Source organism: Dasypus novemcinctus, chromosome 2 (genome assembly GCF_030445035.2).
Source record: "Dasypus novemcinctus isolate mDasNov1 chromosome 2, mDasNov1.1.hap2, whole genome shotgun sequence".
Classification (NCBI taxonomy): domain Eukaryota; kingdom Metazoa; phylum Chordata; class Mammalia; order Cingulata; family Dasypodidae; genus Dasypus; species Dasypus novemcinctus.
The window spans coordinates 67323289-67349944 of record NC_080674.1 but is presented as its reverse complement, the minus strand read 5'-3'; the positions used below and the strand labels follow the sequence as shown (position 1 = coordinate 67349944).

The 26656-nt window shown below is 40.0% G+C and overlaps 1 protein-coding gene across 2 annotated transcripts in view; it reads right to left on the bottom strand.

Annotated features, from left to right (window-relative positions):
• NLN (neurolysin) overlaps positions 1-26656 on the bottom strand; it is a 133296-nt gene that overhangs the window by 39575 nt on the left and 67065 nt on the right. Inside the window, exons 7-9 of one of the 2 annotated variants that reach the window (XM_004465564.5) lie at positions 15209-15344; positions 7011-7377; positions 4242-4443 (exon numbers count right to left, since the gene is read on the bottom strand). In XM_004465564.5, the coding sequence (XP_004465621.1) occupies positions 4242-4443; positions 7011-7377; positions 15209-15344 (705 nt within the window). The remainder of the gene's footprint in view (positions 1-4241; positions 4444-7010; positions 7378-15208; positions 15345-26656) is intronic. The other variant, XM_004465565.4, reaches the window with a different exon arrangement.

The following is a 26656-nucleotide window of genomic DNA, read 5'->3' as shown; positions in this document are numbered from 1 at the left end:
TTGTGAAATCATCCGTCTATAATAAAATCCATAAAAGGAGGAAACATGCTGTAATCTAGGAGTTTTTAGCTTGGGACCCATTATGGCTTGGATCCAAGGGCCTTTGAGTCCTTTGGAATTCTGGGTGAAATCCTGGATGTATCAGTAGGTGTGTTTTTTGGAAGACTTATCCACAGCTTTTTCTAAAAAGGGCCCTCAGATCCAAAAAAGTTAGGCACCACTGCTGTAAAAGTAGGCCATTGTTTATCTATGTATAAATATATAACTAGATCTTGGATAATCTAAATAACTTCCTTTAAGTCTGAAATTAAGAAATGATTTTTCAAAATTTCTCATAAAAACAGTTTAGAAAACTGGAAATTGGATATCCTAATTAAAATCTCATCCACAGAATGGACATTGGTGGAAGTTCAATATAATAAATATTTCAGGAAATAAGTTCTGTGATAATACTTTCAAATCACTTAAAAAAAAGTTAAAAAAAGAAAGAATGTTTAGATATTCTGGAGGATTCCCTCTCCTAGGATTAAAGAGAAGGTAGAAACCACTGTTATCAGGACTTATTTGTCTGGACAGATGTATATCCTAATTCCTCTCCTGGTCTCACTTGCTTTTTTTTAATTAAAAAAATTTTTATTTTATTTTTTATTTTTTAAATTATTATTAAAGTTAATAGATCACAAGGTCACAAGGAAATGTCCTTTTTTTAAAAAAGATTTATTTTATTTATTTATCTCCCCTCCCCTCCTCCCCATGGCCTGCTCTCTGTGTCCATTCGCTGTGTGTTCTGCGTCCCCTTGTATTATCAGGCGGCCCTGGGAAACTGTGTCTCTGTTTTTTTTTTTGGTTGCATCATTTTGCTGCATCAGCTCTCCATGTGTGCGGTGCCACTCCTGGGAGGGCTGTGCTTTTTTCACACGGGGCAGCTCTCCTTGCGGGACCCACTCATTGCATGTGGGGCTCCCCTATACGAGGGATACCCCTGTGTGGCACAGCACTCCTGGCGCCTGGCAGCACTGAGCAAGGACCAGCTCCACACGGGTCAGGAGGCCCTGGGTATAGAACCCTGGACCCTCCATATCGTAGGCGGATGCTCTATCAGTTGAACCATGACTGCTTCCCCTCACTTCCTTTTTAATAAAAGACGGAAGCACCAGGATGTAAAGATAAAAAGGTTGAAAAAACTAAAATAGTTTTCCAACAAAGATGGTAGTGGTGTTTTGAAATGAGTGGTATATTTTTGGTTATTTTAATGATTAGGGGCTTCTCTGGGTCCTAGGTATGCCAGATATCCAGAACTGTTCCACATATGTCAGGCAACAAAAAATGATCCCATATCCTACATGTCTTTCAGATGTCCCATTGGATATTCATATAAATTTTAAAAACCATTAATAATTAATGAGCCTAGAAACTCCTAACCCCATTGTACATTTTTTTTAATATAGAAATTATTCTATATAATTTTAATTTCCAATGTATAAATTAAAGTTAGATTATATCTTTTTATTTGAAAGCTTCCTAGGAGATGTTCACCATTTTGGAAAAAATCACGTTGCAGCTGGCAATACCATTCTTGGATTTGAGTTGAGAATGCAAACCACTTATATCAGTCTATAGTTATTGTTCCTGTATTCAGGGTTATTTACATATAGTGCAAATCTCTGAATACTTCATTATGTCTTACTGCATAGTGATGCCCAAGTATTACCATTTGAAAACAAAATAAATATCTTTTCTATTCATTTAGAACTCTAAATAGGTTTTTAAAAATTCTCTGTATGGAAAAAGGACATCAGAGAAAATATAGTAAAATCCAAATAAAGTGTGGAGGATAGTTAGGAGTATCATAACAATGGTGGTTTCTTAGTTGTAAAACGGTGTACCCTGTAAGATTTTTTTTTTTTTTTTTAAGTACTGGGGCCAGGGATTGAACCCAGGGCCTTGCATGTGGGCAGATGGTGCTCAACCACTGAGCCATATGGGCTCCTCTGAGTTGGTTTTTTCATTTGTTTGCTTGTTGTTTGTTTTTAGGAGGCACCAAGGATTGAACCTGGGACCACCCATATGGGAAGCAGGCATTCAATTGTTTGAGACACGTCCCATCTCCTGTAAGATCTTAACAACAGGGGAAACTTCGGTGAGTACTGTATGGGCAATCTCTGTACTATCTTTGCAACTTTTTTTCAAATCTAAAACTATTCTAAGATAAAAAGGTTATTAAAAAAAGTTTACCTTTAGAGACTCATAGAGATTTCAAATTTAGAAAACTATCCCTCAATTTCTGTTTACATCAGTAAATACAAATGATTAGGTTGAGCTACTGAAGTAGATGTTTTCGTGTGTCAAAAATGATAAAATCATCAGCAAGTTCATACGGTACAACCTAAATTACTTTGGGTCTGAACTTTTTGGACTGCATTACAAAGTTGAGAAGAAATGTACTTTCCACTTTCAGAAATAAAGAGAAATCAGTTACAATCTATTGCATTCCCTCCTTCTACCCCAGCAAATTCTGTGCATAGTTAGATTATATTATCTATGATTTTAATTTGAGGCTAAAAAAGAGAGGTGCTACAAAATATTTGTTATTTTAAAAAAAGAATATATTTGTACACTAATGTTCTTAGCAGCATCATTCACAACAGCCAAATGGTAGAAGCAACCCATGCCCATCAAGAGATGAGTGGATAACAAAAATGTGATAAATATATAAATTTGAGTCTTTTGTGGACTCGAGAAAATTATGTTCTTAAATAGGTATATTCCTATGGGTGTGAACCTACTGTGAACCTTTGATTAGATTCTGGGTTAAGGGGCATTTGATTTGATTACTCCAGGGAGGCATAGCCCAGGGTCGGTCTTAATCCTTTTACTGGAGTCCTTTATAAACAGGGATTGGTGGAGCCACAGAAACAGAGTAAAATCCCCAGAAGCTGAGTAAGAAGGCCCTGAGAGCCAGAAGCTGAAATCAAAGGAGCACAGAATCTGAAAGGAAGCTACTGAAGCCAGAAGGTAAAAGCAACAAGGCCTGAAAGAGAGGGAAGAGATAAGTGAACACGAACATGTGCCTGATCACCCACAGCTACAGCTTGGGAGAAAGCGCCTCCTGATGATGCCTTGATTTGGACACTTTCATGGCCTCAGAAATGTAAGCTTATAAAGTAATAAATCCCCATTGTAAAAGTCAACCATTTCTGGTGTATTGCATGACAGCCTTTAGCAAACTAAAGCAATGGCATACATTATTCAGCCATAAAAACGAATGAAGTTCTGGATATGCTACAAACATGGATGAACCTTGAAGACATCATGTTGAGATAAGCAAGACAAAAAAGGAAAAATATTGTATGATCTCACTAACATGAAATAATTAGCATATGCAAACTCATAGTCAGAAATTAGAATACAGGTTACCAGAGCCGGGGCAGAGGTGGGGTATGGGAAGTTAATGCTTAATTAGTATGGTGTTTCTACTTGGGTGATGGAAAAGTTTCGGTAGTGGGTGGTGGTGATGGTAGCACAACACTGTTAGTATAAAATGAATTGTATACTTAAAAGTGCTTAAAATAGGAAATTTTATGTATATATGTTACCAGAACAAAATAAAAAAAAACCCACAACAATAAAGAATTATACAACACAAAGAGTAAACCCTAACAGAAACTATGGACTTTAATAACATAATTATAGTATATTGGCTCATCAACTGTAACAAATGTATAACATTAACGCAAAATGTTAATAATAGGGAAAACTGTGTGTGTGTGTGGGGGAAATACTCTGTACATTCTGCATGATTTTTCTGTAAACCTACAACTGCTTTAAAAAATAAATTTAAAAAATCAAAAGTGATTAAAAAATATATAAATGGCCTGAGAGAGTTGAAAGAGGCAGATAATATCTCTGTTTATCTTTGAAGTTTATACCAAATTGCTGTGGAGAAAAAATAGTTAAAAGGAAAAAGCATAGCATTTATAATCTTTCCTTAATAATCTTTTTCCTTTATCCATATATTGGTATTCAGTGAAGCTCTTTCATCAGTGGATTAACAATCTCTGAGTAAAAATATGTTGTGAAAGGACACAATTAGAAAAAAATTGTATTTTTTTCAGAAAGTCTATGAAATTCTCAACCACGTTCAGTGTCTGAAGACACATTAAGTGGAGAAACTTACAGCAGTGAAAAAAACTCTGGAAAAGCAAGAGGAAATTGGTAGGTTTACTATAAAAATGACTCACCTGTGCACAAATCTGATGCATGACATGACCAAACTCATGGAAGTAAGTCCTCACCTCATCGTGCCTCAGGAGAGAGGGACGACCTGCTACTGGCTGTGAGAAGTTCACCACAAGGGCAGCCACAGACATCATCCGGCTCCCATCAGGGAGAAGGCAGCCAGGCTGGAGACCAAAACAGGCTGCATGGTTGTATTTTCCTTCCCTAGGAACCAGAAACATAGATCAGTTAGATATGAATACTCTTCTCTAGCAACAACACTGGCAAGGTCTCTAACAGTCATGAAGCCATATTAGATACCAAAAGATGCTTAATACATTTCACTTGCCTTTTGGAAAATAGGTCAAAGTTTGGTTAAAAAGGGAAAACTAAAATTAAAAAGACACAAACTCCACCACCTTTTCCCTCAGGTTGTATCTCTAAGGTTTCTTCTGCTGAAAAATCTTAATATGATAATTAAGAATCTATACCAAATTTAGTATATAGATAAATGTCCAATTTATTTTAATGAGCTCCCACTTTTCTTCTTCAAAGATGTAGTCAATTCAGCTTTCCTTAATGTTGAAAAAAATTTCAAATAAAAGATAGTTTGATTCACCAGATAGTTTTTCCCTTAAAAATTAGAATTGATAAAAAACTAAATTCCTTTTATTCAAGGAGGAAAGAATCAGTTCTCACAATTAAATGAGCTCCTTTTATAAACTAGACAGGCTTTTTTTGAAACAGGATCCTTTTATTTAACCTTGGAAAAAGCATAAATTATACTAGAAAGTCTTCTCTTCTTGGACAATGTGGTACCAGTGATGGTCCTTCCAAAAGCCATAGGCCATTAGACTTCACATTCAGGAGAATGTTTTCTTTCTTTCTTTTTTTCCTCAGAAGACTAACAGTTCATTCAGATTTGGGATGGATTGTACAGTTTGCTTTGTTTTTATTTGCACATAAGTTTTTCTGTTGTCTTTTCTTAGGGACTCTCATTACTCTATTTTCTTCTTTCCGAAGCTATTCAAATTAAAAGGAAACTAGTTTTCTTCTAGCATCCTATTAAGACATACAAAGCTGGATAGGCAGTTGCTCCTATCCTTACAACAATACAACGGAAGCAAGGGAAACATGCTGGGGCACCTGCAAATCACAACTTTTCTCAAATCCATGGAGAACTGAGGTCAAATTGCAATCAACTGACAATCTAAAATAGGTACCTCCTAGGAGAGAGGGCAAGCAAGTACTTTCTTAGCTGGGGCTTACTTACCTAGAGCAGACACTGCCAGATACCACTAAGTAGGGTTTTAAATAAATTTATTAAAAATGTAATATTTAAATAAATATTAAAGCCTTTAATAAAATTCCTAAAGGCTAGAGTGGGCCAGTGGAAAGCGTATAACCGTTGGGGGCTATAAGTAAGGGACATTTTACCATCCAGTTGCAGGGTGTTCTTTAAGGGCCTCATGAGGTGTGCACAAAAGAGCCTGGAGGCAGGGCAGGAGCACTGAGAAATCGGCTCTGGTGCAGACCTGAGGGAAGGGAGCAGCCACTGTAGTTGAGGCATGGAGCACTGACTAGGTCCTTTTCACCACTTTTTCCTTCAGAAGAAATCTCTTGAACTGATGGAGGAAGGGAACAGGGAGAAAACCCTCTACCCCTGAAGGAAGGGGCAAGACCATGGGCCTGGGTCCTGACCGACAGCTGAGAATGGGGCAGGATCACCAAGTAGGTCCCGCTCTGGATCCCCAGGGGCACGAAGGCTGCCCAGGATGGAGGCTTCCCTTTTCCTAACAAGCAGTGAGGAACAAAAAACAGCAGTCTGTTGCTGGGAGGGGAGCAAGAGCTTTGAGAGAGACCTGCTCTGAAGAAGAGTACACAGGGAAGACCTAAAGCTGAGGGCTGAACAGACACCGATGAAAACTCTAGGGACAACCAGTTCCTACTCTAATCACAGGTGAAAGTACAGAAATTTGAATCTTGTGGTGCAACAAGAGGAACTATGGTGATAATAAACCCCTAACCCAGCTAAATTACTAGAGTAAAACAAACACTCACATTAAAGGCTTAGTTGAGGAAAAGGTGTGTTCATTTCCAGACATAAAAACAACTTGCCCGGTTTTTACTATCCTAGCCAAAAGTCTAGCTTTTAAAGAAAATTGTGAGGCATAAAAAGATGCAAGTGGGGGTGGAGGTGGGTAGAGGGGAGAATATATTGTCAAGAAGCAAAGCAAACCAAAGAACCAGACTCGGGTATCTCAAAGACCTTGGAGCTATCACGGTTTTAAAAATAACTATGACTAATAAGCTAGTGAATCTGGTGGAAAAAGTAGACACTATACAGGGCCAGATGCTTTCTCTGGGCAAACTGAGGGGACTGGCCATAAATTTAACAGTACTGGCAGATTTCCTGAAAAATGAACATTTTGGGGGGTTTATTTTAAATTAAATAAATGCAGTGTATTCAATGGATGATGAAAATGATAGCAGCCAATATTTATTAAGCACTTGTTATGTGCTTGGTACTCTTCTAAATGCTTTGCATGTAATTACCAATTTAATCCTTACAATAATCCTATGAAGCAGGTACTATCAGTATACCCAATGTATAGGACAAGGAATAGAGGTAAAAAAAAATACCTGAGGCACAGAAAAATAAAATAACGTGCCAAGCAAGTGATGGAGCCCCTATACTGAGAACCACACGTGAGCAAAATGGAAGAGAAGAATCTTAAACTGGGTAGGAGTTGAATCCCTAGTATCACTTCCAACAATGCAATCCTCAGTACCTTGGATAGAGGTCCAAGTAGAACTGTCCCAGCACTTCTCCTGTAGCTTTATCCTTCACAGTGTAAAGTGTAACACTTTTATTCCAAACATGAGCATCTGCCACTTGCTCAAACGAAAGTCCCAACAACTCCTGGTAGATGTTGAGCAAGCCTTCGGTGACCACCTCAATTGGGAAGTATTCCTTGAGGATCTCTTGGTCAATGGAGTACTTGAGTTCCTCTGTTTTGGTCATGTAGTAATGTAGATCCCAGGCATTGATTTTCCCATCACATTCAAAACCTCTTGCTTCACATTCCTTTTTCTTCAAATTCAAAATAAACTCTCGTTCTGCCTCACCCAAGGGTTTTAACTTCTGGCTTAAATCATCTGTGGGAGGAGTGGGAAAAGTTAGTGATCTCTTGCTCTTGGGAGGAAACACATTTATATATACAACCAATATTTTAGCAAGATGCCTCCTCCTTTGTGGCACTCAATGGAGGTACATAAGAAAGCATGCAAGCAGGAAAGAAGGAAAGAAGGAAGAAAGGACGCAGAGAGGGAAAGAAGGAGGGAAGCAGGCTCTATTACAGAAGAACTGCTTTTCTCTTCAGAGTGATTTATTTTATGGCTCCTACCAGGGTATCAAACAGAATTAATGAAGCTGAAGTTTATCTCAGAGAATTCATAAGAACGTGTGATTCAGGAAACCAAAGCAATAGGGAAACTAAACTCATATGCTTGATTATTCTTCAGCCAGTTTAGGCTCTTCAGAAAGCCAGTGCAAACCAATGAGACGTGACCTCTAATCAGTATTATCTAAAAAGTGTTCAATGATATTCTATCAATTCTAAGGGACAATTGAGGGGTATAAGGGGTTTGGGGATTTTTCCTTTTGGAGTGTTGAAAACATTCTAAAATTGACTGGGGTGATGACAGCACAACTCTGTGATGAATATGAGAGCCACTGAGTGCGCATTTTGAATGGACTGTACAAAGCACGGGACTGTGTAACAAAATGAATCCTCTGGTGGAAGATGAACTGTGGTTAACCAAACAAATATGAGAGCATTCTCTCATGAACTATAACAAATATATAATAACTGGGTGGGTTGGGGCAAAAATGCACCAAATGTAAGATATGGGCTATAACCAGTAGTAATATTTTTTTAAAGATTTATTTTTTCTTTATTTCTCTCCCCTCTCACCCCCCCAGTTGTCTGTTCTCTGTGTCCATTCACTGTGTGTTCTTCTGTGACCGCTTCTATCCTTATCAGTGGCACCGGAAATCTGTGTTTCTTTTTGTTGTATCATCTTGTTGTTGTGTCAGCTCTCTGTGTATGTGGCGCCATTCTTGGGCAGGCTACACTTTCTTTTGCGCTGGGCAGCTTTCCTTATGGGGCGCACTCCTTGTGCGTGGGGCTCCCCTACGTGGGGGACACCCCTGCGTGGCACGGCACTCCTTGCGCGCATCAGCACTGCGCATGGGCCAGCTCCACACAGGTCAAGGCAGCCGGGGGTTTGAACCGTGAACCTCCCATGTGGTAGGCGGATGCCCTATCCACTGGGCCAAGTCTGCTTTCCCCAGTAGTAATATTTTGATAATGTTTTTTCATAGTTTGTAACAAATGTTTCACAGCAATGCAAGGTATTAGTGGTGGAGTAATATATGGCAGCCATGTGTGATGTTATGCATGTTTATTTTGTAAGTTCAAACTTTTACTATACTCTTATTGTTTCTGGGTATTAATGAATAATATCCATAAACAAGTACTAATGATAAACTTCAATTAAAAAAGTAAAAAAAGTGCTCAGTGAGTTTAGATAATCACTACCTCATTCCCATCAGGACAGTCTGTTTAGACAAAGCAATTCCACTTTTTAGTTGGAGAAACTTCTGAGTACTACATACTGTGGTTAATTTTGTGACTATTTCACCATATTTGGTTAAATGAGTAGGCTCTTATTATATAAGTTTTCTTTCTAACTTGTTAGGTATGTGTATTAGTCAGCCAAAAGGGTGCTGATGCAAAATACCAGAAATTGGTTGGTTTGTATAAAGGGTACTTATTTGGGGTAGGAGCTTACAGATATCAGGCTGTAAAGCACAAGTTACTTCCCTCACCAAAGTCTATTTTCATGTGTTGGAGTGAGATGGCTGCAGATGGCTGCAAGGGTTCAGGCTTCCAAGGTTCCTCCCTTCCAGGGTCTTGCTTCTTCCTGGGCTCAGGGTTCCTTTCTTCCCAGGGCTTGCTTCTTCCTGGGCTCAGGGTTCCTTTCTTCCTAGGGCTGGTTTCTCTTTCCTTTGTGAGCTTAATTCCTGGGGCTTCAGTTAAAGGCGTCAGCAACAAACTCTACCATCAAAACTCCAACATCAAAAGCCCTCAACTCTGTCCTTTGCCATGCCTTTTATCCATGAGTCCCCCACCCACCAAGAGGCAGGGACTCAACGCCCTAATGACGTAGCCCAATCAAAGCACCAATCATGATTCTGCCCAGGTACAGACCAGATTACAAACACAATCCAATATCTATTTTTGGAATTCATAACTAAATCAAACTGCTACATTCCACCCTCTGAATTCCAAAAAGACATTACAATATTCAAAAAAACCTGAAATTAGTAACAATGCAAGTACTAAATCCTATCATAATCAATTTAAAGAAATACAGTTTGTCTTGGGGCAAAGTCCTGTCTGCTATAGACCTCTGAAACTTACAAAGTAATTTATCTATTTCCAATATACAAATGGACAAAGAACATTTTCATTACAGTAAGTAGAAATCAGGAGGGAAACATGAGTCCCAGGTCCTTTACAGTTCAGTAAACCTGCAGGGCATCCTCCATTTGATTTCAGTCTGAAAGTCATTCTTAAAATGATGGTTTCTTTTCCTTGGGGCGATATGGGGACCCACCCTTTTCAATGATTTACCCAATGGCCATTTTCTTGGTTTCACCCTCATCGAGCATCTGGATGTCAACCAAGCTCCAGATCTCTCCCTCCAAGAGTGCTGGGGTGATTGCCACACCTTACGTAAACTCTGAGTTAGAGTCTTAACCCTCCTAGTATGTGAAGACAACATTCCCCCTAACCTTTGGTATACAGGCTCAACCCTCTCAGAGCAATGAGTTGACTACCTGGCCTTCCCTAACCTTTGGAGGACAGGTCCACCCCTCTCAGACCTGTGAGGTGCTGACCTTAACTGCCCTAATTCTTGGGGAATGTGCTCCACCCTCCCTATGCCCTGGGGTAGCAAAACTCTCCCAGAACATTGGACAGGAACATCCACCCTCTTCAAAGGCTGGGGCAAACTCACCCTCTCTATACATGTGGGTGGGGTTCCTCTCTCCGCCCAAGGTGAAGTCCTAATTCCAGATCTCAGCTTCCATGGTTTTCCTCTTAAACCTGTTTCTCCTTCAATCTCTCCTTTCCATGTCCGTTTTATTCCAGGCTAACAGTGGTTTTGTTCATCCAGCTCTCTCAAAAACCTTGTTGGTTTAGCATGCAGAAAGCAGGGGTCCAAGCCATTAGATAGTAAGATTTTCCACAAGTCTTTCTGAGATAACTGCATCTTCAATCCTGATTCACAAGTTCCAAGTTTAGGTAAGTCCTCCAAAGGGGCACTTTCATCTGAGAGCTTGATTTCCAGAGACTTGGAATTTCCAGGAATCAGTTTCTGTTTTCTTTGAGCCTGACAGTTCAGTCCTCAGCATATCTCTCCCATCTAGCATTTTTGCTATATAAGCGGCAAGCAGAAGCCAAGTCGCATTCTCAAGCTTTACTTTGGAAACTTTCTTCAGTTAAAGGGGCAGCTTGCCATTTTCAAGTTCTGCCATCCATAAAACACCAGGAGTTAATCTTGCTAAATTCTCTGCAACTTTAAAACATGGATACCTTTCCTCCAGTTTCCACTAATAGTTTCATCATTTACTTCTAAGGCATCAAAAAAAGTCTCTTTAGCATCCATATTGCTATCAACAATCTCTTCAAAGCAATCTAGGCTTTTTCCATCAAGCATCTCATAATTCCTCCAAAAAATACCCCTTACCCATTTATAAAACCATCAGAGCATTTCGGTAATCACAAAAGCACTTCCCCACTCCTTGGTACCAAGTTCTGTATTAGTCAGCCAAAGGAGTGCTGATGCAAAATGCCAGAAATTGGTTGGTTTTTATAAAGGGTATTTCTTTGGGGTAGGAGCTTACAGATACCAGGCCATAAAACATAAATTACTTCCCTCATCAGTCTGTTTTCATGTGGTGGAGCAAGATGGCTGCCGATAGCTGTGAGGGTTCAGCTTCCTGGGTTCCCCCCTTCCAGGGTCTTGCTTCTCTCTGGGTTCAGGGTTCCTCTCTTTCTGGAGCTGGCTTCTCTTTTCTCTGTGAGCTTACTTCCCAGGGCTCCAGCTTAAGGCTTCAGCATCAAACTCCACCATCAAAACTCCAACATCAAAAGCCCTCAACTCTGTCCTTTGCTGTGCCTTTTATCCATGAGTCTCCACCCACCAAGGGGTGGGGACTCAACACCCTATTGATGCAGCCCAATCAAAGCCCCAGTTATAAGTCAATGACACCCAGGTACAGACCAGATCACAAACATAATCCAATATCTATTTTTGGAATTCATAACCATATCAAATTGCTACAGTGTATAAGATGAAAACTGCTTGGCAGGAATCAGATGTGGCTCAAGTGACTGAGGTCCCAGGTTTGGTTCCTAGTGCTTCCTAAAGAAGATGAGCAAGACAGTGAGCTGATGCGATGGGCTAGTGTGGCAAGCTGATGCAACAAGATGATGTACCAAGAGACACAAGGAGGAAAACATAATGAAAAAGATACAAAAAAGCAGGGAGCTGAGGTAGCTTGAGTAATTAGGTGTTTCTTTCCCACACAGGAGCTCCTGGGTTTGGTTCCCTGTGCCTCCTAAAAAAGAAAAGAAGATGAGTACACAATGAATAGACACAGTAGGTGCAAACAATGAGAGGGCTGGGGAGTAATAAATAAATAAAATAAATCTTTAAAAAAAAAAAAAACACCCCTGCTTGGCTCTGTAAGGGACATAGTCATTTAGGAGAAAATCCCATCATTTGAGCTGGAGGCAACAGTCTGAAGAATGCTGTGACGAGACAGGAGGTTGCTCATGGAGGATACAAAGAGATATAATTCTGATTAGACCTGTGAGAAAATACATGAATATAGGTAGCAAGAGAAAAACTCTGATGGAAAATGCCCATTTTAAATTACAGAGAATACTGCCATAAAGAAATTAAGTTAATCAGGTAGTTACTAAGAAAAAAACTCAGTTCATGTAGTCATCACTAAAGGAAACATTCTCACCACACACTCAGTGTCGTTCTTTTACATCACATGTATGAGACTATATGACATTTATCAGTTCACATCTCTGTGAACTGAGCAGAAAACTCATTGAGGAAAGGAGCCTTATCTATTCCCTTCTCTAGTCCTACCATTTATATTAGTGTATAATGTAAGTTAGTTATTTCATAAATGTCTTATAAATGAATAAATGAATTATAGAATAATACATAGCTACCATTTATGGAACACCTGCTACATGTCAAATACCATGCCAGCATATATATCAGTGAACTAATGTATGGTCACTGCAGATCCAGTGGAGTGAAAGCGGATTTTAACAATTTAAGTACTTCTAACACAATTTAGCAAAAAAAAAAAAAAAAAAAAAAAGGATATTAAGATTAAATGAGGTGGTGGGGGTGGGGCTGTCTGGGCTGGCTTTGGAGCTGTGGGAGCCTTCGCCCCACAAAGAGCCAGTGGGGCTCTGGGTTTCCCCATAGCTAGAGTGGGGTCCGGAGTCTTCCTAAGTGCCTAGTCCTTCAGCCCTCTCAAGTGGCCACGAGTCGGGCTGCTCTGCTGTGATTCATCACCTTCTTCTCAAGATGCATCCTGACTTATCTCTGTACTTGCACACTGAAGAATGCAACATCTTGATTAACTTGCTAAAGGAATGTCACAAAAATTACAGGGCAAAGAGAACCAAGAGTGGGGAGCACGACAATGCGATGTGACAGAGACGTTTTAATTCTCCAGAGAAATCTGAAAAATAAATGATATTGTCATTGGATGTCTTGCCTGAGAAAAGACCTAAAGAGTCTTGGTTGATAGCTGAAAAATCCTAGTAGGTCTCTGTGATCCTTTGACTAGACAATGTGACCCATTTTTGAACCATGGAATAATATAGAGACCCTACACTTGCCTGTAAAAGTAGTAGAATCGCTTCCTCCTACTAACAGACCCGATTTCTAACATGTTCCTTACCTTTGTAGCCAATTCACATCTAAGTAACTTATCCCCCTCAATAAATTAATATATTCTGGGGAAAAAAGAGTAAATGGCTATCAAAGTAGTAGACTAGATATTTTGATTAGCTGCTAAAAATTAACAGTTTGAAAGGGTAAGTGAGGGGGAAAAATCATACTCTGGACGACTCTAATTAAAGCTGATTAAAACAAATTAGAATCTTTACCATAGCTAAGTTATTCAACTATTTTCACTAAGATGAAGGAGAAAACAGAGCGACTACTGTAATAGGGAGGCCGAGATTGAGGTGGGGCGGGGAAGAGTGATAGGGCCCCCATGGCTAAGTCATGGCTAGAGGATTTTTTTTTTTCAGTTAGGCCAGTAAAAAGAATTTACTGAGAACTGGAAGAAAAGAACAGAGTTTATTGAGAACTGGGAGAAAGGAACAGGATTATGCACTGAGGTACTGATGTGGGCTCCTCTGGGCAGAAAGCGCATTTGGGGTCGAGAATCTGCCTTTATGAAGGCTGCTCTTCACTCCTCCCCTTCTTGATGCTGCTGTCCTGACTGGTCTCCCCACCTGGCAGTTTTCAGGGGGCCAGTGATGAGCCTTTTTGTTTGGGGCAACCTGGGACCAATGGGGAGGCACTGGGAAATATCCGGGGCCTCTCCTTGACCCTGGAAAAGGTTCCAAGGAAATGGGACTTTGTGGTCAGGGTGTTGCTGGGGTCCTCCAGCTTTGTTTTCAGTAGTAGCGGTTTCTGGGCAGGGTCTCATGGTCATGTTGTCTACTGGCTCTTAGTCGTGACCTGTCTTCTCCTTGTTTCCCTGTACTAACCTGCCGCAACTCCCCCATCAGAGAGTTTATGCCCTTATTCTTTTTTTTAAAGATTTATTTTATTTATTTATTCCAGCCCCCCTCATTGTTTGCACTTGCTATCTGTTCCCTGTGTCCATGAGCTGTGTGCTCTCTGTGTCTACTCATATTCTCTTTAGGAGGCATCAGGAACCGAACCTGGGACCTTTCAAGTGCACGAGAGGTGCTCGATTGCTTGAACCACCTCTCCTCCCTGCTTTGTTGTGTCTCTCTCATGCTATTTCCTCTTTGTGTCTTTTGTTGCATCATCTTGTTGTGTCGGCTTGCCATGTCAGCCCATCACGCCAGCTCACTGTCTTGCTCATCTTCTCCAAGAGGCACCGGGAACTGAACCTGGGACCTCCCATGTGGTAGGCAAGAGCTCAATCGCTTGAGCCACATCCACTTTCCTGCCCTTATTCTTAAGGGGAGCTGAAGGGTGATGTTCATTCTTCTGTAGTTGCTTCCTGCTGATTAGGGCAGTAGTTCTTACCTGATAGAATGTAAATATCTTTGGCTATTCTATTGAGGAGCCAAGATTTTTAAATGACTACGATAAAAATAATTTTAAATGAATATGACTATAGTTATTAGATTATAGTTTTGGTACATATTACTTTATATTGTTTTCGTCTCTGTAGTATGAAATGTTTATTTTTGGTTTATATATTTTCTCTTTTCGTTTATGCTTACTTATCAGCTTAGTTCACATGAATTCCTAAGTAGCCATGCTATAACTGCCAAATACCTGGTGGCAGTGAATAAAGCCAAAGGGCTGATACTCTGTTAGAATCCTGGACATCTTGTTAAGAATTAGCATAAAAATCGCAAATAAGATACAAAGTAGAACGAAGCAAGGACTATAATAGTAATACAAACAAATAGCAATTCCTAAAACCAAGCACAGTATCTGGCATATACTAGGTGATCAATAAGTTTCTCTTGAATGAATGAAAAATAGGATGTCTTCACAGGGTTTGATTCTGAGGCCCTAGGTCAAGGTGCTATGATGAAGCAAAACAGTCATAAAGAAAAAGAAATGAAAGTCACATCACTGATTAAAGAAAAGAAAAAGAACTAACCTAGAAAGGTTGTTACGTGGCTTGTGCTCTTGGCAGTGTTCATTTCAAGTACAAAGTCAGCATGTGTGCTATAGCCGAGTAGTTTGGCAACTTTGGCCCGCAGTGGAAGTAGCTGCTGCAAAATTATGGTGTTTTCCTAGGGATAAACAACATAAACATTAATAATGAACTGACTCCAAAAGCTAAAAAGAAAACAGCTCTTATAGGTATTTTTAGTTGGGTTAAAAATTGTCAATTTTTTTTTTTTTTAACCAGGGGATTGAACTCAGGACTTCCTATGTGGGAAGCCGGTGCTCAACCACTGACCTGCATCAGCTCCCCTGAGTTGGTTTTTTTTATTGTTTGCTTGTTTTTGTTTTTTTTTTTAGGAGGCACTAGGGATCAAAGCCAGGACCTCCCATGTGGGAGGCAGATGCTCAACTGTTTGAGCCACATCTGCTCCCTTCAAATTTTTTTTTAAGATTTATTTATTTATTTATTTATTTTTCTCCCCTCTCTCCCACCCCCACCCCGGTTGTCTGTTCTCTGTGTCTATTTCTGCGTCTTGTTTCTTTGTCGGTTTCTGTTGTTGTCAGGGGCACATGAATCTGTGTCTCTTTTTGTTGCATCATCTTGTTGTGTCAGCTCTCCATGTGTGTGGCACCATTCCTGGGCAGGCTGCACTTTCTTTCGCGCTGGGCGGCTCTCCTTAAGAGGCGCACTCCTTGCGTGTGGGTCTCCTCCGCAGGGACACCCCTGCGTGGCAGGGCACTCCTTGCGCGCATCAGCACTGCCCATGGGCCAGCTCCACACGGGTCAAGGAGGCCCGGGGTTTGAACCGCGAACCTCCCATGTGGTAGACAGACGCCCTAACCACTGGGCCAAGTTCATTTCCCCAAATATTTTTAAACCAACTCACTTTTACTAAATTATTCTATATCAATATTATATATTTTTTAAGGAAGAGAGGGGAATGGTTGAGAATGACGCAGAAAAGCACTTATCTCTAGGAGGAGGGAAATTTTTTTCCCTTCCTAGAAACCTTTTTCCTTTCCGAGATAGCATATCATCATTTGCAATCTCATCACAAAGACAGACTTCAAAATAGCACAACCTAAGCACTCATTGATGAGAGCCAATTTCAACTATGTTGATAAACACATGCTGAAAAAAAAAAAGGAGTGACTATATTTGATAACTCCTCCCCTCAGTCTCAATCTAAGATAATAGTGAAGTGGGAACATTCATATGCAATTATTTAAAAATCCCCTTAGAGACACTTCAGTGCTCTACTTTTATTAATGGTAGCACAATCAGGCAGAATATCAACAAGGAAATATAAGAAAATATTATTAAACAACTAATCCTAACATATATTTATTGACATCCAATCAACAAAAGCAGAATACATATTCTTCTCAAGTGCAACATGGAACATTTTCCAGGAGAAAACCATATGCTAGGGTATAAAACCAGCCTCATCAATTTTGAAGGAATGTTTTCCAACCACAGTGGAATTAAGAAATCAACAACAGAAGGAAATTTGGGAAATTCACAAATATGTGGAAATTAAACAATACACTCCTGAATGACCAATGGGTCTCTTGAGGACTGAATCCTGTTCCTTCACAAGTTCAAGTCCCAGCCCCTGGCCCTATGGGTGTGAATTCATTTGTAACAGGATCTCTGAACATGTCATTAGTTAAGGTGTGCCCAAAACTGAATGAAGGTGGGCCTTAATCCAATATGGCTGAAGTCCTCATAAGCAAAGGAAATTAGATTTAAAAAAAAGGAAAGCCAAGAGGAGCAGTCAGAAGGTGGAAGTCAATAGGACCTGGAAGAGAAAGAACACGTTTGCCATGTGCATTGCCTGTGACAGAAAAGCCAAGGAACCTGAAGTCTTGCCAGCCAGCCAGAGTATACCAAACCTGGGAAGAAGCAAGCTGTCTAGCCTCTGAAACTGTGACCCAATAAATTCCCGTTGTTAAGCCAACCCATGATACGGTATTTGTTGTAGCAGCTCGAAAACTAAAAGAAGGTTGAAGAAGAAATCATTAGGGAAATTAGAAAATACTTTAAGATGAATAAAAATGAAAACACAATATAACAAGACTTAGGGGATGCAACTAAAGCAGGGCTCAAAAGGAAATTTAGGGAGGAGGACTTGGCCCAGTGGGTAGGGCGTCTGTCTACCACATGGGAGGCCCATGGCTCTAACCCCAGGCCTCCTTGACCCGTGTGGGGCTGGCCCATGTGCACTGCTGATGCACACAAGGAGTGTTGTGCCACACAGGGGTGTCCCCCATGTAGGGGAGCCCCACGCGCAGGGAGTGCACCCCATAATGAGAGCTGCCCAGCACGAAAGAAAGTTCAGCCTGCCCAGGGATGGTGCCACACACAAGGAGAGCTGATGCAGCAAGATGATGCAACAAAAGAAACACAGATTCCAGTGCCGCTGACAACAGGAGAAGCGGACAAAAAGAAGAACGCGCAGCAAATGGACACAGAGAACAGGCAACTGGGGCGGGGGGTGGAAGGGGAGAGAAATAAATAAAATAAATCTTAAAAAAAAAAAAAGAGGAAATTTATAGCTATAAATACCTATGTTAAGAGAGATATCAGACCAATAACCTAACACTCCATCTTAAAAACTAGAAAAAGTAAACAAAATCCAAAACAAGCAGAAGGAAGAAAAAAATCAAAACAAAAATAAATGAAATAGAGAAACAGAAAACAATTGACAAAATCAATGAAACCAAAAGGTGACAAACCAAATTGACAAGCTGACAAATCGTTAGTCTGACTGCTCAACTGAATTCTAAATCTTTAACTTGAACAAAAGAAAAAAAGAGACTCAAATTATCAAAATTAGGAATGTAAAAGGGGATATCAGTATTGACCTTACAGAAATAAAAAGGATTATAAGTCGGGAAGCAGAGGTGGCTCAACTGATTAGAGTGTCTGCCTACTATACAGGAGGCCCAGGGTTCAAACTCAGAGCCTCCTAGCCTGTGTGGTGAGCTGGCCCACATGCAGTGCTGCTGCACGCAAGGAGTGCTGTGCCACGCAGGGGTGTCCCCCGTGTAGGGGAGCCCCACGCACAAGGAGTGCACCCCAAAAGGAGAGCCGCCCTGCAAGAAGAAAGCACAGCCTGCCCAGGAGCGGTGTCGCAGACAGGGAGAGCTGGTGTAGCTAGGTGACGCAACAAAAAAGAGACATCCCAGTGCCGCCGAGAATGCAAGTGGACACAGAAGAACACACAGTGAATGGACACATAGAGCAGACATGGGGAGGGGGAGAGGCGAGAAAAAGAAATCTTAAAAAAAAAAGGATTATAAGTGACTATGAGCAACTGCATGTTGAATTAGAAAATAAAGCATTTCCTACAGAGAAAACACGAAGCCCAGGTTTCACTGGTGAATTCTATCAAACATGAATAGGAATTACCAAACCTTCGGAAACTCTTTCAAAACATAGAAGAGGGAACACTTCCCAACTCATATGAGGCCAGTATTACCCTGATACCAAAGCAAGGAAAAGGCACCACAAGAAAAGAAAACTACAGCACAATATCCCTTACACATATAGGGGCAAAACTGCTCAACTAAAAATAAAACTGAATTGTGCAACATATAGAAAGGATTATACACCATGATCAAGTGGGATTTCCCCAGTAATGCAAGTTTAACGTATGAAAATCAATGTAATAAACTGTATTAATAGAATAAAAGGACATTCAAAAATAGAAAATAAAGGAAAAATCACATATCATCTCAATAGACAAAGAAAAAGCTTTTGACAAAATCCAACACTCTTATGATAAAAATATTCAATAAGGTAGGAACCAAAGATGTGTCAGGGTCCCCCAAACCACCCAACATTTGGAGATTCTCTAGAACGACTCATGGGATTCAGCATATAGTTGTACGCACAGCTAAGATTAATTATAGTGAGGCATTAAGGATACAAAGCCAGATCATAAGGGGAAAAGGCATAGGCTGGAGAAATCCCTGTGCAGGCTTCTTTATGCTCTGCCCCGTGAGGGGTTACACGGAGTGCACTCTTTCCCTGTCAATGAAAACGCAGCAAAATGTGCACACAGTTTCTGCCCAGAGAAGCCCATGGGAGACTCAGTGGCTAGGGTTTTTACTAGAGACTGGTCATGTGGACACCATCTGCCGGGTAAGTATCAAAATTTTAGACTGGCAGAAGGAAATCAGATGTTCTGAATAAACCATGTATTTGCAAAACAGTCATATATATTTAGCATATTCTTATATGAATATACTAAAAGCCATGAGATGATATATTTCAAATGGGTAAATTGTATGGTATGTGAATTACATCTTAGTAAATCTATTACATAAAAAGGGGATATTGTATAGAAATAACAACCTGATTTAAAAACTTACATAAAAATGCAAAAGACCTAGAATAGTTAAAACAAATTTAGGGGAACTTCGGGCAAGATGGTGGACTAGAAAGACAAGGGAATCTCTTCTCTCCCAGAAAAACTGCCAGAGGACAGGCAGAAATAGCCTAGAAAAAAATCTTCTGGGGTTTAAGACACCAAGGGAAGTCTGAACACTGCCCAGATGAGAAAGGTACAATGGAAAAGAATCATAATGGAAAAATTGTAAGGTAAGAGCCACAGCTGCAAATGGCAGCATCCTCCCCACCCTACAGACATTTCTGAACTCTCAGGCCTCAGGGCTGGCAGCTACAGACAAGAGGGGACCCAAGGATTCATCTCCCCAGGAAAGGGGAGAGAGAGACACAGCAAAAGGCTGACTCAGCTTTTGACCCACACATTTGGTCTGCTGTGTCTCAGGAGTCCTTCCAGGCCAGGTGGGGCCATTGTTTGTCTTTGGAACCAGCAAAGGACTAAAGAGATCTGACCCTCTCAATCTCCCTCTCTACAGACAGACTACTGTTGAAGACACAGAAGGGAGTGGGTACAAATTTCCTACCCAGGAAAAGGGAGGGGGCTGCCAGTAAAGTTGGAGAACTGCCTCTGAGAAAGTTTGAATAACAACGCTCTTAGCCTCAAGGCAGAAACCTGTCACATTGATCCAGTCCATGTTGAAGCAAACATACTCTGACCAGGCACTGAACTGAGAGGTCTGTCAAAGAGTACCATTTGCTAGTGGGGGTATATGGGAACCTCTTATATTTTTAATATAACATTTTGTATGATCTATGTATTAAAAAAAAAAAGAAGCTTTTTCAAGCCATTATAGCCTCCCTACCAAAGGCCCTAGGAAGTGGATCTACAACCCATTACTGGGTCCAGGACCCAGATACAAGCAACTAACAGGGACAATCCTAAAGACACAGAATAGGTTGAACTAAGAATCAAAGAACACCAGTAACACACAGCTTTCTGCTATTAAAACCCTATGAAAGAGAGAAATCAAGCATTTGAGTAAACTCACTACTGTAATCAGATGTGTAGATATCAGCAAAAATTACAAGCCATACTAAGAAAAGGGAAGAAATGGCCAAAGAAAAGAAATATATGAAAGCCCCAGAAGAGACATAGGATTTGAGATAAATAATTAGTGAGGGAAGTGGAATTTGCTCAACTGATAGAGTACCTACCTACCATATGGGAGGTCCAGGGCTCAAACCCAGGGCTTCCTGACCCATGTGGTGAGCTGGCCCACGTGCAGTGCTGATGTGTGCAAGGAGTGCCATGCCACGCGGGGTATCCCCCACATAGGGGAGCTCCATGCACAAGGAGTATGCCCTGCAAGGAGAGCCGTCCTGTGTGAAAAAAGTGCAGCCTGCCTAGGAGTGGCACTGCACACATGGAGAGCTGACGCAACACAACAAGATGATGCAACAAAAGAGACACAGATTCCCAATGCCGCTGACAAGAATGCAAGCTGACACAGAAGAACACACAGCAAATGGACACAGAGAGCAGACAATGGGGGCGGGGGGAGAGAAATAAAAAAAAATCAATGAGATTCATACAAATTTCCAAAATCAAAGTAATGAGTTGAAAGACAATATAGCTAGAAAGATACATAACATCAAGAAGACACTGAACAAGGGCAAAGAAGCATTTGAAATCCTGAAGAGGAAAGTAACGGACCTCATGGGAATGAAAGACACAATAGGTGATATAAAAAACCCATTAGAGGCATACAACAGCCTTGAAATGACAGAAGAAGTGATACAGAAGACAGACAGCTGAAATTGTAGAGAGAAAAGAATGGTCAGAGAAAAGAATGGAAAAAATGGTGCAGGGGCACAGAGAGCTGAATAACAACACGAAACTCAATAACATACTAATCATATACATATCATGGGAGTTTCAGAAGGAAAAGAGATGGGAAAAGGGACAGAAAGAGTATTTGAGGAAATAATAGCTGACAATTTCCCAACTCTCACAAAAGAAATGAACTTGTATGTCTAAGAAGCGCACTGTACCCCAATCAGAATAAATCTGAATAGACCTACTCCAAGACACATACTACTCAGAATGTCAAATGTCAAGGACAAAGAGAAAATTCTAAAAGTAGCAAGGGAGAAGCAAACCATCATATGCAAGAGATGCCCAGTAAGATTTAGTGTAGATTTCTCTACAGAAACCATGGAGGCGAGAAGACAATGGTATGAAACAATTAGGATATGGAAAGAGAAAAACTACCAGCAGAGAATTCTTTATCTAGCAAAATTGTCCTTCAAATATGAAGGTGAGTATAAAATAGTCACAAAAGAAACTAAGAGAGTGTGCAAAAAAGAATCCACCTTTGCAGGAAATATTAAAGAAGTCTTAGAACCTGAAATAAAAAGACAGGAAAGAGAGGCCTGGAGGAGAGTATAGAAGAAAGAATAGCAGAAAGGATAACCAAAAGAGTAAAAAGACAGATAAAAATATGACATATTAAAAACAATGAATAAAATGGTAATAGTAAATACTGTATTTACAGTAATATCATTGAATGTGAATGGATTAAACTCACCAATCAAATGATACAGGCTGACAGAATAGATAAAAAACATGACCCATTCATATGCTGCTTACAAGAAATTCACCTCAGACCAAAGAATACAAACTGGCTGAAAGTGAAAAGCTGGAAAAAGACACTACATGCAAGTAGTAACTAAAAAAGAGATGGGTTGCTATACTAGTGTTAGACAAAACAGATTTTAAATGCAAAAAAGTTATGAGATACAGAAGGTCATTCTATATTTAAAAAAGGAACAATCCACCAGAAAGATAAAATACTCATAAATATCTATGCACCTAACCAGGGTACTCCAAAATATATGAGACAAACTCTAGCAAAACTGAAGGGAGAAACAGACATCTCTACAATAATCACTGGAGACTTCAACATACCAATCATATCATTAGACAGAACAACTAGACTGAAGATCAACAAGGAATCAGAGAACTTGAACAATATGATTAACAAGTTAGACCTAATAGACATATACAGAACATTGCATCCAAAATCAGCGGGTTATACATTCTTCTCACGTGCCCCTGGATCTTTCTCCACAACAGACCATATATTAGGGCACAATGCAGCCCTCAATAAATATAAAAACGTTGAAATTATACAAAGAACATTCTCAGAACATATTATTAAGCTGGAAATCAATAATAGACAGGAAAAAAGTAAGTTTGCAAATCTGTGGAGACTGAACAACACACTCCTAAATAATCAGTGGGTCAAAGAAGAAATCGCAAGTGAAATCAGTAAATATACTGAGACAAATGAAAACGAGAACACAGCTTATCAAAATTTATGGGATATAGCAAAGGCAGTCTTGAGAGGAAAATTTATAGCTCCAAACACCTACATTAAAAAAGAAGAAAGAGCTAACCTCAAAGATTTAACTAAACAACTAGAGAAACTAGAAAAAGAACAGCAAACTAATCCCGAGGCAAGAAGAAGAAAAGAAATAAAAAAGATTAGAGGAGAAATAAATGAAATTGAGAACAAAAAATAAATAAAATAGGGAGAATCAACAAAACCAAAAGCTGGTTCTTTGAGAAGACCAATAAAATTGAAAAACCCCTAGCTAGACTAACAAACGAAAAAAAGAGAGAAGATGCAAATAAATACAATCAAAAATGAAAGGGGGGAAATTATGACTGACGCCACAGAAATAAAAAGGATCATAAAAGGGTATTATGAGAAACTGTATGCCAACACACAAGAGAACCTAGATGAAATGGACAAATTACTAGAAATGCACAAAGAATCTACCCTGACACTACAAGAAATACAAGAACTGAACAAACCAATCACATTTAAAGAGGTTGAATCTGTCACTAAAAATGTCCATGACACGTGAATTCTACCAAGCATTTTGAAAAGAATTAACACCAATCCTGTTTAAACTCTTTCAAAAAACTGAAGAGGAGGGAAAATTATCCAACACATTTTTATGAAGCCAACATCACCCTAATACCAAAGTCAGATAAAGATACTACAAAGAAAAGAAAATTATAGACCAATCTCTCTAATAAACATAGATAGAAAAACTACCAATAGCTCTTTCAGCCATCTTGGGGCCTGTGGAGGCCTGCTGGGAACAGGACTTCTAAAACAGCAAATATGTCTGGAAGGCTGTGGTCCAAAGCCACTTTTGCTGGCTATAAGTGGGGGGCTCTGGAACCAGAGGGAGCACACAGCCCTTCTTAAAACTGAAGGTGTTTATGCGTGAGATGAAACTGAATTCTATTTGGGCAAGAGATGGGCTTATGTGTACAAAGCAAAAAACAACAGTGACTCCTGGCAGCAAACCTAACAAAACCAGAGTAATCTGGGGAAAGGTAACTCGTGCTCATGGAAGCAGTGGCATGGTTTGTGCTAAGTTCCGAAGCAACCTTCCAGCTAAGGCCATTGGACACCAAATCCGTGTGATGCTGTACCCCTCAAGGATTTAAACTTATTGAAAAGTAAATAAATTTATTTAAAAAAAAAAAACTACCAACAAAATACTTGCAAATCGAATTCAACAGCATATCAAATGACTTATTATATATCATGACCAAGTAGGATTTATTCTTTGTGTAAAAGTCTGGTTCAAAATAAGAAAATCAATCAACAAAATATACCACCTTAACAAGCTGAAGGTAAAAAAACCCACACGATCATCTCAGTTGACACAGAAAAGGCATTCAACAAAACCCTGCATCTTTTTTTGATAAAAAAACACTTCAGGCGGCGGATTTGGCCCAGTGGTAGGGCGTCTATCTACCACATGGGAGGTCTGCAGTTCAAACCCTGGGCCTCCTTGACCCGTGTGGAGCTGGCCCATGCGCAGTGCCGATGCGCGCAAGGAGTGCCCTGCCACGCAGGGGTGTCCCCGCATAGGGGAGCCCCACGTGCAAGGAGTTCGCCCGGTAAGGGGAGTCGCCCAGCACCAAAGAAAGTGCAGCCTGCCCAGGAATGGTGCCGCCCACATGGAGAGCTGACACAAGATGATGCAACAAAAAGAAACACAGATTCCCATGCCGCTGACAACAACAGAGCGCACAAAGACGACGCAGCAAATAGACACAGAGAACAGACAACCGGGGTGGGGGGGGGGAAGGGGAGAGAAATAAATAAATCTTAAAAAAAAAAAGTTAATTAAAAAAACACTTCAAAAGATAGGAATAGAAGGGAACTTCCTCAATATGATAAAAGGCATATATGTAAAACCCACAGCCAACATTGTACTCAATGGGGAAAGGTGGAAATCTTTCCCTCTGACATCTGGAACAAGACAAGGATGCCCACTATCACCATTATTTTCAATATTGTACTGGAAGTTCTAGCTAGGGCAATTAGACAAGAAAAAAAAATTAAGTGCATCTGAATAGGAAAAGAGGAAGTATAACTCTCACTGTTTGTGGAAGATATGGTCCTGTACTTAGAAAATTCTGAAGTGTCCCTGATAAAGCTACTTGAGCTAATAAATGAGCTCAGCAAACACGACAGAGCTAATTGAGCTAATATATGAGTTCAGCAAAGTGGCAGGATACAAGAGCAACATGCAAAAATCAGTAATGTTTTTATACACTAGTACTGAACAATATGAAGGGAAATTGGGAAAAATTCCATTTGTAATAGCAAAAAAAGAGTCAAATACTTAGGAATTAATTTACCCAGAGAAGTACAGGACCTATATGCAGAAAACTATGAAACAATGCTAAAAGTAATTTTATTTTATTTTACTTTTTAACATATTCATACCATATTTACTGAAACTAATGTACAGATATTGAGACAATAGCTTTCAAACAAGGTAACATTTGTGTTTACATTGTGGTTTATACTTTAGGCTGTACAATTTTCTAAATTTTTAGTTATCCTATGTTTCACATTATGATTTACATTTTAGCCTATCAGCCCCTATATATTTTTGGTATAATTTTACATGTCTTATATCCATCCTTGCGTACTCTTGTGAAACACTTCTATTGCCCTCACAGTTATGTTGGTCCCATCTAGTTAAAAGAAATTTTTAAAAGACCTAAACAAATGGAAAGACATTCTGTGTTCATGGATTAGAAGAATAAATATTGCAAAGATGTCAATCTTACCCAAACTGATTTATAGATTCAATGCAAGGTCAATCAAAATACCAATAGCTTAGGGAAGCAGATTTGGCTCAACTGATAAAGAATGTCCGCCTACCATATGGGAGGTCCAGGGTTCAAACACAGGACCTCCTGACCCGTGTGGTGAGCTGACTCATGCACTGTGCTGATGTGTGCAAGGAGTGCTGTGCCATGCAGGGGTGTTTCCTGTGTAGGGGAGCCCTGTGGGCAAGGAGTGTGCCCTGCAAAGAGAGCTGCCCCATGTGAAAAAAGCATAGCCTGCCCAGGAGTGGCACCGCACATACAGAGAACTGATGCAGCAAGATGATGCAACAAAAAGAGATAGATTCTTGGTGCCACTGACAAGAATGCAAGCAGACACAGAAGAACACACACAGAGTGATGGACACAGACAGCAGACAATGGGGGGGGGGGGGCGGGGTGGGAAGAGGAAAGAAATAAAAAATAAATCTTAAAAAAAAACTACCAATAGCCTACTTTAAAGAATTAGAAAAGGCAATTACCAAACTCATTTGGAAGCGAAAGTGCATGCAAATAGGCAAAAGTATTCTAAAAAAGAAGAGTGATGTGGGAGGAATTTCACTACCTGACCATGATACATATTACAAAGCTACAGCTGTCAAAACAGCATGGTAGTGGTATAAAGATAGACACATTAATTAGTGGAATAGAATTGAGAATCCAGAAATCAACCCTTACCTATACAGTAGACTGGTTTTTGACAAAACTACCAAGTCCATGTTTATGGGTCAAAACAGTCTCTTCACCAAATGGTGCTGGGAGAACTGGACATCTATAACCAAAAAAAATGAAAGAGGACCCCTATCTTACTCCCTATATAAGAATCAACTCAAAATGGATCAAAGACCTAAATATAAAAGCCAGGACCATAA